The following is a 15,336-nucleotide window of genomic DNA, read 5'->3' as shown; positions in this document are numbered from 1 at the left end:
TTTTTTGTGTGATAAATGTTAGCTCTTTCACGACCCTCGATCCTGTATACAAAAATAAAAGGTCATGTAGTCAGTGAGTGAGTCCTCACTGCTTCTCAGAAATACTGTCATCGATACCAAACCCTCGTGTTTTAAATCTTGCCTTTGTCCACCCATCAAAGTTTCGTTTTTCTCCCCTGAATAGTAATGTCTGCTTGAGAGAACAGAGAATAAATGAGGCAAACTGTTTCGGGAGTCATGCAGCTGCAGCTGGTGCCTCGAGCGATGCCTGTGGAGGTCATTTTGCCTCTCCTGAATGAAAATTTACTTCAGATCATATTGACTGAGAAGAGTATTTTGGACACCTTCTCTGTTCAATTTGCAGATGAAGCCTGAAAACAAGGCTGGCATATTTAGTCTGCATATGCAAATGAGACGAGTGACTGTGCACTCTGTTGCGCCTGAAGAGGAAGGAGGTGAGATAACCTTCAGACCTCTCATCAAACAGATTCCGACAATGAATATTACTGAGATTGCACATGGAGCCTGAGAATTAGATCATCAAGCGACACCCGCTTTAGACAGTGGAGATTTTTTTTGATGAAAAATACGTTTTTTGGATAAATAGGGAAGGTTTACCCAGCCTAATGGTTGCCTAGTTGCTTGCTGTTTTTTGTTATTGTATGGCCCCAGACAGTTCTCTCGAACAATCCCGCGGCATGGAGACAGCCGATCGATCTCGCAGGAGCAACCCAGAAATCCCCCACATCCAGGATGGTGTATCCCCGCCTCGAGAGAGAGAGATAGAGAAGAGACAAGATGGAAAGGGCCGGTCTATTGGGACCAATCGGCTCTCTGACCGTGACCACGCTGCCCTGACAAATCCGGCAGCAGGGAAGAATGGGGAAGATTTGGCCGCTGACTTGCATTGAGGGGTACAACCACCGCAAAGAGGCATCCCCGATAGTTGTTGGCCAGTGGATGTTTTGTGGTTGGCTGTGCGAAACTGGTACAGGTTTGCTGTGTGGGTCGATATGAGCTGTTGCCCATTGGGAGCTACAACTCTGGATGGGAGGTGCTGGAGAATCTGTGGCTGTCCAAAGGCACTGTCTGCTGAGCTATTTCTAACCAGTTTGGCTTCCAACCTGGCTATTTCACCTTGGATATGTTACTCCTGAGTCCTGCTGACGTATGATGCCCTGAAGCACAAACAGGAAGTTAGGACCATCTTCCTTGATATAGTTCCGAGCCTTTGACACTGTCTAGCATACAGCCTTCATTTGTAAGTTGTGATCTCCTTTTGGCATTCAGGGTTCCTTGCTAAAGTGGTTGGCTGATTTTTTTCTGTTAGCAGAAACAGTGGGTGGCCCTTGATTTTGGCCATTGCGATGATCTTACCCTCTAGGATGGGGTCCCACAAGGCAGCACCTTCGGTCCCACATTAGTATTGATCAACAGTATATCAATGATGTAACTTATTCTCTTGAAAACCAGCTTTGCCATTTTACTGATGACTCTATCCTGTGTGGAATGATCAGCTACTTGGAACATGCTGTTAAAAGCCGGCAAGTCGTACACTCTCACAATGTCTCTCCATAACGATCGACAATCAAACTACCCAATCCACATCGCTGGACAGCCACTGGCAGAGATGCAGTCCCTTGAACTCAGTGGCCTCACTATCTGCCGTAAATTTTCGTGGGAGGATAATTTAACCGAACTGACATCACATTTGGGTATTCTCTGAAAGGTTAAGGCATTCCTAAGCCAAACAAAGCTCATCACAGTGTTCGAGGTTTTCATACAGTATTCCATGTAGTGTGGATTCCCACTTTGGCCTGGGGCTCCTGCTTCCCATCTTGCTTCTGTTGACGTTATCAAAAACATAAACTTCTTAAATATTGGAGTCTCAAGACAGGAGCCTGATTCCCAGGGACTGTCACTCTCCCGTTGCGGAAAGTTGGTGAGCTCTTTCACACCAGCTTACATCCATCTGGCCTTGCTCCTACTGCCTTGTCCTACCTCTGCCTTGCCCAAACTACCCCAGGTCACATGCATTCATTCCTCACGAAAGCCCCATATGCTTACCCTCCCAAAATTCCAGACAAGTTGCCCACTTGCATTCATTCATCTCCTTATTCTCCATATTGTGGAATCGTCTCCCTATGGCCTTTGTCTTATCCCCCTCACTTCAATCTTTCAAATGCATGCACATTCACAACCATGCTCATCCATAATCTCCTAATACCCTCCGGTAGTTTTCAAACCTACTGTAAGTTGTCGTTTAGCTACTCCAACAGCCGAGACCCCTGTAAAAAATAATCAATATTCACAACAACAGTAGTTAATTCCACCGCCATTCCTTCTCATGATGCCAACCAGTTCATTACCTTCTGCCTGGGCATGTATTAAACTTTTTATCTGAACCCTAAAACTTTCTGACAGATCCAAATTCCTGGTAATTCAAAATGACTAGTTAGTACGGATTTTTCATTGTGAATGTAGCTTTTTTAACTTATAATTACTTTTTAACTTTAACTTAACTTATACTTATAATTCATACTTATAATTCACTTATAACTTATAATTTAATCCATCATTGCTTCAGATATGAAATCTTTCCTCTTCTCCAATGGCTTGATCTCTGATCATCAATTTGGTTTCAGACCTGGACACTCTACTCTGGACATGCTGCTTCTGCTTTCTCAACAATGGATGGAGGTCCTCAATGCCAAACAGGAAATTAGAGCAGTCTCCCTTGACATATCTCGTGCCTTCGATATGGTCTGGCACCCCGCTCTGCTCACCAAACTCTCCTCTTTTGGTATCCATGGAAATCTCCACGCATGGCTGGCGGACTTCCTCTCTAGTCGTAGTCAACGTGTGGCCCTGAATGGGTTTCTCTCATCTCCTCTTCCTGTTCAGGCTGGAGTTCCACAAGGCAGTGTTCTGGGCCCTGTGCTTTTTCTGGTCTTCATCAATGATCTCTCTGACTCTCTTGAAAATCCTCTGTATCTCTTTGCTGATGACTCTACTCTCTGTCGCTCCATTCTTCATCCCTCAGATCGGCAGTCTGCAGCCTCCTCACTCTCTGCAGACCTGGAAAAAATCACAGACTGGGCAAACAAGTGGAACATGTCTTTCAATCCTGACAAATCTCACACTCTTACGATGTCTCTCCGAAAAGACCGACTGGACAACCCTCCCATCCACTTTCTGAATAATCCTCTCCAAGAAGTTCTGTCACTCAAGCTTTTGGGTCTCACTATCTGCCATGATCTTTCCTGGGAAAACCACATTTCAAATCTGGCCTCCAAAGCCAGTCGCCGACTGGGCATCCTCCGTCGTGCGAAGTCCTTCCTTGGCACACCTGAGCTCCTCACCACATACAAGGCTTTCATCCGCAGCTCAATGGAATACTGCTCTCCCCTCTGGGCTGGTGCTCCTGCCTCACACCTAGCTCGTCTTCACGCTGTTGAAACCAAAGCATTCAGAATCATTGGAATCTCCCGCGATGAAGCTAACTCCAAGGGCCTCTCACTCACTCACCGCAGGCAGGTTGGTGGTCTTTCCGTCTTCTACCGACTCCTCTCTGGCCTTGCCCCCCCAGCTCTCTCTAGGCTCTGTCCCGCAAATATTCCTACAGGTCGCACAAGATCTGCCTGCAACCCTCTTATGGTCAAACTGCCAAAATCAAGACTCTCTGCTCACCTTCACTCCTTCATTCCTCTTTTCTCCCGCCTCTGGAACAAACTCCCTCACTCTCCTCAATCCCACTCCACCCTCCAGGTCTTTAAAACAGCTGTTCACCACCATGTCTTATCTTCCCCCATCCAAAACCTTGATCTTTTCTACCCCCGCTAATTTCACCCCAATTCCACTTTTTTGAAATACCAACTTCTGTCCTGGAAGTCCTTGGTGTCCTTGTGTTTTATACTTCTCCCTCCCCCCCCCCCCTTCCCACGCCTCCTCCCCCCAAGCCCTCTCCCTTCCACACATCTCCCTGCTCTCAAATGTTGTGTTTGTGTGCTTCCCCTTCTCTCCCCATCTTGTTTTCCGCTCCCTCTTTTTATATATTTTGTTTGTCTGTTAAGTAAATGTTAGCTCTTTCATGAGCCTCGATTCAGTATACAAAAAAAATAAAAAAAATAAATAAATAAGCGTTGTTCAATTTTATTTAATTTTTGTCTTGAGGTGAGTCTGAATGATTAGCTGCGGTGTGCTTAGGGGTGACCAGGTGGCCCAGAGGTATGCACACTCACCTCTAAGCTGTTTAGCCTGGCACACGACGACGATGACATGATGAGCTGTGCTTCACTTGTGTTTTAAGTTAATAATTTCCTCCTGATAACATTTTTTCTCTACTTAAACCACGTTTTTTAATGCAGAATTCTAGTTGAAATTGGGCCAAAAGTGTTGGTCTAGTTTACAAGTTTATGATTTTAAGGCATTAAGAATTGTTGATAATATACTGTATAAATCCAGAGTTTATTTGAAGTAAACAAAACAAACAAAGCATTTCCCTCTTGGTTCCTTCGACTTGCTCATTCCCGCATGCCTTTTGCATTTGATCACGTCAATTGAACTAAAGCCGCATTTGCTAAATTTGCTGCCCAAGGTTGAAAGAGGAACCATCCCTCGACCGTGCCAGCGACTGGGTGGCAGCGAACTGGTCCTTTGAACCATCGTGACCCTATTCTACAAAGCTGGTATTAACATGGATATCGAATAAGGAACAATATTGGACAAATATTTCTCCAGATGTGAGCATTTGGATGGACCTTTAGATTGAAGGCTTTGTGCACTGAACGGCACTTTTTGTATCGCGCCGCCATGTGCTATCGCGCCAGCACCAGTGTTTGATCAGCAGGGCTAGCACACAGTTAGACCAATGCCAGAGTGGCTTTGGTGGGCTTTAGTGTGCTATATGGGCTTTGTCCAATGGAATATCAATGTTCCCCCCTGTGGTCAGCTTAAAGACGAGAACAGCAGATCCAGAAGGAAAATGCGTCGGCCAAATCCTTACCATGTCCATGCCTTCCCTCAATATGAATTCTCATGGAATATCATCCAGGATACACAACTATGAAGCATAGTATATGCGATCTAGAGTAAGTGATGTTAAACCTACCGTTTAATATCATTCTGTTCTGAATAAACCTCTTGAAATTTAATTGAAGTGTTTGAATTGCCGGTTTGGATGTATGAGCAGATAGGCAAAGGTCAAAGCGTCGCATTCTATGTGTGCTTATTAAATGGAAGCTTCCATATCTTTTTTTCCTCACTTCACAGTCATGGGACACGCTGTGCTGGGGAGGTTTCTGCAGTGGCAAACAATAACGTCTGCGGTGTAGGAGTGGCTTACAACTCCATGGTTGCAGGTATATTGTTATAGATGCGCTGAGCACCAATAATTGTGGTTTTTGGAAGTGAAATAAATCTTCATCAACCACAAGTTGTATGACAAATGAACAAGCAGCAATAAAATTTGTCATTTTTACAGTTTCATTCTTTGCATTGAAATAGTCATTTCCTGTTTCTAAAGTATTTTGAAAGATGGTGGCCCAAAATAAGTCACACAATTCTCTCCGTTGCCACGTACTACCTCTCGGAGTTTGTTAGTAAACGATACAATGGGTCATTCGATGATGTTGCACATTATATTGTTATCCATGTTTTTTGGTTTTTCAAAAACACGTGTGGGTATTGTAAAATCGTATCTGTCTGTCTGTCCGCCCGTCATGCAATCTCCTCCGAAATGGAAATTCACCAAACTTGGTAGCTATGATCACCACATGGCATGAAGGTGAAAGAGCAGTGTAATTTTTGGTACCAACCCCATAGGCGGGTAAGAAGGTCAAATACTGAAAAATGGAATTATGGGCACATTTTATAATGAAACATATAAAAATAAAATGGGGTTTATGTCTACGTGTTGACCCAATACTTTTGGTAGTAAAGTGTCAGGCTATCATATATATACAGTATATATATATATATATATATATATATATATATATATATATATATATATATATACATACAGACTTGGCATTTAATATGGAATATTTTTTTTGTGGGGGTGAACTTACTTTGTGGGGGTGAAAAATACCCTTAGGACATACCGATGGGAGAGACAGGTGCATACCAGAAGTTTGGTACGATTTCACAAAAGTTTGAGGGAGTAGTTCAGTGAAAACACAACACAACACAGCCACTGTACAGACATATATATATATATATATATATATATATATATATATATATATATATATATATATATATATATATATATGTATATATATATTGTTGCGAATATGGAATTTGGCCTCCATATCCGCTTGTAAATATTCCCCTATTTCCCCAATACTCCCCAACTATCCCCAATCCCCCATTCCCTAGTCCCATTGTCTGTAAACAACAATCAGTAGAGCCGACCTTCCCCTTTTTCCCCCATTAAATGTCGTGCCCAGGTCCACCGCATCTCACGTAGACAACTTTCGGACATCTTGCTAGTTATTCTTAGTCTATGTCAGTTAAGGACTCCTTTCCATTAATTCTGACTCTTCGTTGCACCAGAATGTGATTATATGGCACCAGTAGTGAGTTTAGGACCTTTCCCATACCTCCTCCCATCTTCTTCCCCAAACAACAACAACAACAACAGAGGGGCACGGCGCTGCGCGGGGGGGAGTGTGCGTCCTGACACCGGCTCGGTTAGCCGCCATTGACAATGCGCTCCAGACCATGCGCTCCACGGGGTTACCACAAAGGGGCTGGCTGTCAGCTCCTCGTCAAGGGCGGAGCCTGGTAAACCCCCTGCACGCACCCAATGAGAAGCAACGTGCCGATTCCACGAGGCGGAGCTAACGAGCCGAGGGCGTGTCACTCCCCGCCGGATATACGCGGCCACGTAGCGGACGTGACGTCAGATGCGCCCCCAGCTTGAGCAGACAAGTCACCATCTCCGAGCGCTGTGACCTTCCCGCATCTCTGGACCGGACCGAGTCGATTCTGCCTCGAGCCCAGGTGCACCTGGAGACCATCGATTCTGCCTCTCCTTGCCATCAATCCCCGTGTGAGTCAGCTTTGTCCCGTTTATCTGTCGTCTGTTGGGAATAATATAAGATTGTGTTTAAGTGCCCACCTTACTATGCTGTCCCTCTGGTAGTTGTAATCTAACCTTCCGTCACAATATAACCTCCTCCGGAGGGCTTGAGAACTGAACCCTGGGTGTCGTGTCATTTGAAACCCAGCCGTGTGTCCTTTTCCTTTATTGACCTAGCGTAGCGCGACTAGTCAACGTTCGGGTATAATCGTGTAACTTGTGCAGGCGTGTTCATACCAAAACCGCTCGGTAAATAACATCCAAGCCACGTCTGTAACAATTGGTGTCGAGGAGTGGAATTCGAACCCGGGACTAAATTTATTAGGCCCAAATTTGTAACAATTAGAATCGATTCGGAGCGCGTTTCCCGCGCGTTGTTAGGCCCAAACCAGGGAGGGAGAATCGATTCAGAGCGCGTTTACTGCGCTCGACGAAATTATAACGGCCGAAATTTGTTTTGTTGTATAAAAACCCGAATTTTGAAAGTCGCGCTATGGCAGACCAAGACAGCTGGGGTCCGGTAGGGGAGAGTGAGGCAGGGTCGGTCCAGGACCAAATTGAGGGACATGAGGGACAGGAGGAGAGCGAAGCAGCGAGGGTAGCAGACGCACAAAATAGCGTCGTTGTGCCCGACATTGTGGGAGCGCAAAATGGCGCCTCGCTGATCACCGCGCCCGCGACCGTGGCAGCGCCGCCGGTGGATTTGAACTTGTTTTTCATACAAATGAAGGCCCTTATGGCCCAGAATAGCGAACGGTTAGAACAAAAGATGGGGGCCAATAGCGAACGGTTAGAACAAAAGATGGGGTCCAATAGCGAGAAATTGAGGGAGGACATGGGGTCCAATAGCGAGAAATTGAGGGAGGACATGGGGGCCAATAGCCAACGGTTAGAACAAAGGATGGGGGCCCAGATCGGAGGGTTAGGGAGTAGAATAGAGGGATTAGACAATAAGTTTAAGGGATTAGACATGAAATTTGGGAAATTAGACGATAGATTAGGGGAAATACAGGAGGGGTTAATGGGGGTAGAAAACAGAATGGCCGCTCAAGAGAATCAAATGGAAGGGATGCAAAAAGGGTTAGAGGGGTTAGAAAACACCATGGAAGGCAAATTGAGGGACATGAGGGACCAAGCGGAAAGGGAAGTTAACCAAATGGGGCAGCAGATAGAGGGGGTCAGAATGGGGGTAGAAGCCAAACTGGATGCTCACAGGGAGGAAATGGAGCAGATGAGGGTGGCATCTGGGCAGGAGATGCAAGTGATGGGAGAGGAGATCAGAAGAGGAGTGAGTGAGGAGGTCGGAGGAGTGCGCGTGGAGGTGAGGCACTGTAAGGAGCACATGGAGAAGGAGGTGAGAAAGGGGACTGTAAAGTTACAGGGGGGCATAGAGGTCCTGACGCAGGAGGTGGAACAGCTGACGGAGGGACAAAAAGAACTAACGGACCAGGTAAAGAAGAACACAGCGGTAATAGGAGGTTTAAAAGCGACACAAAATGACCTAAAAAATGACTTGGTAGCGACGAAGAGGGAATGTCAGATGGTACGTGAGGGACTGACAACGAGGTTGGACGAGGTGGTAGAGGTAATGGAGACGAAGGACCGGCAGGTGAGGACGCACATGGAAACGGTCAAGGTAGCCTTGGAGGACGAGCTTGAGGAGACGTACCGGGGAATAAAAGAGGTGAAGCACAAATTAGAAGAAGTGGAAGAAGGGATGAGTGAAATTAAGAAGCGACGGAGAGGGGATAAGAAAGAGATAAAAGAGGAGATAAAAGAATTGGTCCAAAGTCTGTGTTTGGATCGTGATGATGTGCTCATTAACCGGATGAGGGATTCGCAGGTGATGGAGGAGAAGCGAAGAGGAAGAGGACCCGGTGTAAGTGGTGACCAATATGGTCGTGCGTATGATGCGCCAGGGGATTTAATAAGCTTGGGGGTCGAGATAGACCCGGATGTTCGTGAGAGGCCGTTGGTGAAGTGTGCGACAGGTCTGGTGTGCGAAAAAGGAGGTGTGCAAGAAAGTCCGACTCTGGGGTGTGTGAGGAAAAAGTGCGTGCCAAGGAGTGAGGGTGCTGGCGAGAATGAGTCGGTCGTAGAGCGTGTGCGAGGGAGCACATGGAAGCGTGGTGTGGTGAGTGTTACAGAGGGTGTAACGGGAGAGTGTGCGCGAGAAAGGTGTGTGACGGACAGGTGCACGAGGAAAGAGTGCGCTGTCGAGAGTAAGGGTGAGTGCGCTGTCAAGAATGGAGGTGAGAGTAGTGAGAGTGACAAGGAGAGTGAGTTGGTTGTGACAGGTGAGCGAGGATGTACACCTGGGATGGAAGGATGCACACCTGGAATGGTAGAGCGTGAGTGGGAATGCACGCTGGAGTTGGTGGTGAGGCACGTGGTTGGGTGTGCGAATGAGGGCACACCTGTGATTGTCACAGAGGAGGTGACCAAGGAGGGGGCGCGAAGAGGTGTATTGGTGAGGTGTGCGAGTGACGAATGTGTGCCAAGGTGTTCGGTGGTCAGGTGTGTGACCAAGGCTGTGAGTGGAATGGGTGTACCTGGGTGTGTAAGGAAAGGTACGAGGAGCATGGGCACGGCTGGATGTGTGAGCAAGGAACGGGCTGCGGGGTGTAAGCATGCAGGTGAAGCATCGACGTTAAACGGGTTAGAGGTTAGAGCGACTTTTAGCCGAAGCGGGCCCTCGGTGCGTGCTGGGCCTCGCTTTGAACGGCCGCGTCCGTGCTCCACTAGGCGGAGCTGGCAGCCCGATAGAAAGGGTCGTCATGGCGACCACGTTTTGGTGAGACGTGCCGGCAGGTCGAGATCGGGGCATTGGATGGCTCCGTGCCGAGATGGTGCGTGGGATCTCGGCCCGGGTAAACCTCCTTCCCTGCACCGAATGCGGGACGTATCCAGCCGCTGGCACCAAACAACCCACATTCATTGCTCGGCTTTACGAAGCCGGGCTTTGGACAGGAATCGGCGCACCGAGAGGCATTAGTGAGTAGACTGGGTGATGAGGTTAGTGTTTTGGCCCCAAAATTAGAGAAAAACAAAATTTGATGATTGGCAAGGGATTGGCAGTAGTGATTGGCAGATGATGGGCAGTGATTGGCCAAATTTTTGATTTGTTGAAATTTGATGTGCAAAATTGGTAGTGAGCGATGGGCCCGGTGGGTAAGGGGGGCATCCCTGCCACCCTTCCCATGGTGGGGGCAAAGGAGCAATAGCTTATGGGGTGTATGGCAGTGAAAACTAGCCCGGGTGGGTTAGGTTATATTGATAGGGATCTAGTGAAGATGACATTAGGTGACGTTAAGTTTAGTTAGTGACTGATACCTGTAGTGGGGACGCAGGTAGATTAGTGTGGATGATAATGACGTGGGAGCGCAATAGTTTAACGGGACGACTGGGAAGCGCAAGTTTCAGAGGGGAGTAGTTAGCTGAGATGATGCCGTGTGTGTGAGAATTGAACAGGTGTGATTGCACAGGTGTGCAACTGGACAGGTGTGATTGCACAGGTGTGCAACTGGACAGGTGTGTGGAGCAGTGTGTGAGTAATGAGTGTTGTGGATCAGCGCGAATGCGCTTGGGGATAGAAGGGTGCAGGTGGCACCAGGTGTGAGAGCACAGGTGTGCAGGTACAGGTGTGTGGAGAGAGTTGGAGTAAGTGGTACGGAGTGGTGTGCATGGTGCGAAGGTGTGGATGGGGGAAGAGTGGACCCCTATCACGGATACCCGGGGCGGGTAGTGTAAGTGTTAGGTAGAGGGTACAGGTGAATTGTGGTTGGATATTGGCATTTGTGGTGCGGTTGCAGAATGGTGTTGTGAATGGGTGCATTAGTGTTGTGGAAATGGCTGGGCGTGTAGCCTGTTAGTGTGTGTAGTTGGTTGGGCACTCCACCACTGTGAGGATGTCGGCCAGGTGAGACCGCAGGTGGGCTCTGGGAGCCGGGAGAGTTGTGGATGGGGCCCGAGGATCCGGAGGATGGACCCGGGTAGCCCAGTGCCAGAGAGGGCACCGAGTGGGGAGAGTGCCAGAGGGCCTTCCCCAGGTAGTTAGGTTAGGGTAAGGAGCAGGTAAGCTCGGAGGCAACTGCAGTGGTGGAGGTGTGCAGGTGGGTAGACCCACTGGGAGAGGTACACGTCGCAGCCCAGAAATTGTACGAGGGCACCGGGAGATGAATCGGGGGAGTGAGACCCCAAATTGAAAAGCACCACAGTTTGGCCAATGGGAATTGGTTTTTAGAACCCATAGTGTAAGAGGGCCAATGGTTTGGCCGGAGAAAGACCCCGGGTAGTGTAAAGTTGTTAAAGTCATTTAGGAAATAGTTAGGATTGATGAACCTGTCGCACCATACGCAGCCACTTACCTGTGGTGATGATGATGACTCCACACCTGTGTTTTCTTTGTTTTGTTGCAGGAAATGAGATTGCTGTGGATTTGTGAGACGCATCACGACGTGGATGAGACATTGGGGTGATTCCATCTCTCCCTCCCTAGGAGGGACTGATGATGAATTGGTAATGGCAAATTTTGATGTGCAGTTGGAGATGGCAAATTTTGATGAGAGTTGAAAATGGCAAATTTGATTGGTTAGGAGGGAGAGAAGACGAATTTGGTTTATGGGAGGAACGGGGAAGACAGTAGGGATGTTTGTTGATTTGTAAAGTAGATGTTTATGGGTAGTGTTGTGTTTTGTGGATACAGTAAGGGGTAAGGGAGGGGCCATGTAGGTTACCTGGTGGGGGGGGGGGGGCGTACGATAGGAACGTACCTGTCTCACCTGGTTCCCATGTGCCCCCAGTGTGCATCATCTTACATTGCGTGCACTTTTGCGCCCTTACCACCTTACTCACTTGTCTGCTTCTTTTGTCTCCCACCTCCGAGGATCTGGCTTTGGGGTGGAGAGAGAGGAGAGAGCGGTGCTGGCTACGCAGTTGTGGGCCTGCACTTTCGCTGCTTGCTGCTTGGATCGATACACCATATGGACCGCAATGTTTGTGGCCACCCACAATGGAACGCAGTTCTTTTGCGGCCAAGCACCACCCGTGGAAGGACCTATGGGTCAACGTGGCACCTATGCCAAACAGGTGAACCACTAACAGTTGGCCCCTGACGGCCACAATATAGAAATGGACGCGGTTGGCGCCTTTCTTTATTTTTGAAAAGAAGTAAGAAGGCCAAGTGCACCACACGAAGGCAAGACCAGCAGCAGCCACACAATGATTCATAAACACTTTATTGGTGCACCGGATGGTGCTCACTGTGTGATGGGGTGGTGCTTGATGCTTGGAAAGGGTGCTCTGCACGTTATTAAAGGCCGTAGGCCACAGAGCACTCGTGGGTTGGTGTATCGATGCTGGCATGCGTGCTCTCTCTGTGCATAACATCTGCATGTGTTCCTCCAAAAACAGGTCCTGGATCGTAGTGTAAATATCAGCGTAGTCTTGTGTAAATAATGCTCCCTACCGGCTGTATGTTTAGTTTGAGGATTCTTTCCGGATTCGGTTATCCTGTGGGTGTGTTTCTGTGAGGAGAAGGGTGCAACGTCGCAGGGGGACATATTTACTCATTTGTGAATATCTGTAAAACTGTCGCACTCAGGGTAGAGTTAATAGTAGAGGGAACTACATTGCGTGCCACACTAAAGTAGGTAAAAATTTATCGGGTCGGGACGCCCCGAGGGTAGAGAAGGGTGCAATGTTGCGAATATGGAATTTGGCCTCTATATCCGCTTGTAAATATTCCCCTATTTCCCCAATACTCCCCAACTATCCCCAATCCCCCATTCCCTAGTCCCATTGTCTGTAAACAACAATCAGTAGAGCCGACCTTCCCCTTTTTCCCCCATTAAATGTCGTGCCCAGGTCCACCGCATCTCACGTAGACAACTTTCGGACATCTTGCTAGTTATTCTTAGTCTATGTCAGTTAAGGACTCCTTTCCATTAATTCTGACTCTTCGTTGCACCAGAATGTGATTATATGGCACCAGTAGTGAGTTTAGGACCTTTCCCATACCTCCTCCCATCTTCTTCGCCAAACAACAACAACAACAACAGAGGGGCACGGCGCTGCGCGGGGGGGAGTGTGCGTCCTGACACCGGCTCGGTTAGCCGCCATTGACAATGCGCTCCAGACCATGCGCTCCACGGGGTTACCACAAAGGGGCTGGCTGTCAGCTCCTCGTCAAGGGCGGAGCCTGGTAAACCCCCCGCACGCACCCAATGAGAAGCAACGTGCCGATTCCACGAGGCGGAGCTAACGAGCCGAGGGCGTGTCACTCCCCGCCGGATATACGCGGCCACGTAGCGGACGTGACGTCAGATGCGCCCCCAGCTTGAGCAGACAAGTCACCATCTCCGAGCGCTGTGACCTTCCCGCATCTCTGGACCGGACCGAGTCGATTCTGCCTCGAGCCCAGGTGCACCTGGAGACCATCGATTCTGCCTCTCCTTGCCATCAATCCCCGTGTGAGTCAGCTTTGTCCCGTTTATCTGTCGTCTGTTGGGAATAATATAAGATTGTGTTTAAGTGCCCACCTTACTATGCTGTCCCTCTGGTAGTTGTAATCTAACCTTCCGTCACAATATAACCTCCTCCGGAGGGCTTGAGAACTGAACCCTGGGTGTCGTGTCATTTGAAACCCAGCCGTGTGTCCTTTTCCTTTATTGACCTAGCGTAGCGCGACTAGTCAACGTTCGGGTATAATCGGGTAACTTGTGCAGGCGTGGTCATACCAAAACCGCTCGGTAAATAACATCCAAGCCACGTCTGTAACAATATATATATTGCGGATTTGAGAATCCTGTGTAATGTTTGTAAATATCACCCTCTGTAAATAGTGTAGTAATTCTTGTAAATACCTCCGTTAAGTGTAAAGTTCATAGGTCGTCCCCTTAGTTAATCCATCGCATGCACGTAGGCCACCATATACCCTTCTAAATAGTTATTTCCTTATTATGTGTATTAGTTTAAGGCTGTGTTTCCCACTAGTTGACTCTGCATTGCACCGAATTGAAATAAGATAGATTCCCTTTCATTGCCAAAAACCTCCATTGCCAACCGCATTGCCAACTGCATTCGCCCTCCATTGAGCACGCGGTCAGTTCGGAGAAGAAAGGCGTGTCTCCACCTCGTCATAGGAAGGAGGAGTGAGCCAGCCCCGATCAACCAACCAAGCATGAGGGGTTTGGCTTGAGAGGGCTGACAGAGAACGATCAGGCAGTTTCGCGAACGTTCCAGGGTGTGGCGCTATAAAACCCGTCACGCGGCGCCCCCCACCAGAGTTTGGGCACATTTTGAGTTGAGTTGAGTTCAGTGGAGGAGGAGCTGTGAGAGTGAAGTTGAGTTCAGTGGAGGAGGAGCTGTGAGTTGAGTCCAAGGAGAGAGATGAGTTCACCAAAAGGGGTCCACCGCAGCTGAACAAACCGCAGCTTTGAGACCTCCGTAGTCCAGCCCCCCTGTGACACGAAGCTTCGACCCGCTGCTACGCGGGAACCAGATTGCTGTGGGATCGGTGGCCGTCGAGGTCGAGCCCGACGTCCCGTGCGGGAGCAAGCTCCAACTGAACCTTCCTCCCCTTCCAGCCAGTCATTCCTATCATCATTCCCCGTGTAAGTCTGATTGTCGTCCGTCCTTTATGTTGTCCTGGGGTTTAAGTAAGACTGCGTAGGTAAGTTAGTATTGCACTGTGTCTTCTGATCCTTCCATCCTTCTGTCTTTATTTTCGTATCTTTCCTTCTCCTTGGTTCCTTTGATTGTGTAAATATTAGTAATAAATTATATTTGTTCTTCCTACCTTGCCTTCTTTCCTTTACATCCGTTTCGTTTTCGTGATTTCCCCATTGGATACCTGTGGCACGATTTGGCCAACGTTTAAGAATCGGGTCTAGTTACTTGCTAATGGTTCGTGCCGCGGCTGCTAATCCGCTCGGCAATTAACATCTTGTCTGCGGTCGCGAACGGGGTTGCTCACCTGCCTCTCCGGAGGGAGCTGGGCAACTTCAGGACTCACGTCGGTCAGTCATAGACAAGGGGATTAATTCCCCCTTGGTAAGGGGAAAAGGGCCGACGTTGAGATCCGCAACAATTGGTGTCAGGAGCGAGATTCGGACCTGAAGTGCACTTAACGCACTCGAAATTACGAGTGGCCCAAGATTTTATTTTATTTAACATCCTAAATTTAAAATCGTGCCATGGATAGTCAAGGCGATCGGATGCTGGTGGGTAAGTTAGAAGAGGGGTTAGAA

The 15,336-nt window shown here is 48.3% G+C and overlaps 1 protein-coding gene across 1 annotated transcript in view; it reads left to right on the top strand.

Moving 5' to 3' along the window:
* Positions 1-15,336, top strand: part of PCSK2 (proprotein convertase subtilisin/kexin type 2) — a 130,353-nt gene that overhangs the window by 82,961 nt on the left and 32,056 nt on the right. Inside the window, exon 9 of the mRNA XM_068129638.2 lies at positions 5,272-5,360. Within this exon, the coding sequence (XP_067985739.2) occupies positions 5,272-5,360 (89 nt within the window). The remainder of the gene's footprint in view (positions 1-5,271; positions 5,361-15,336) is intronic.

The sequence above is a fragment of the Myxine glutinosa genome, chromosome 9, assembly GCF_964187855.1.
Source record: "Myxine glutinosa chromosome 9, kmMyxGlut1.1, whole genome shotgun sequence".
Lineage (NCBI taxonomy): Eukaryota > Metazoa > Chordata > Myxini > Myxiniformes > Myxinidae > Myxine > Myxine glutinosa.
Note: the sequence above shows the minus strand (reverse complement) of the source record. Positions and strands in the feature narration are given on the sequence as shown.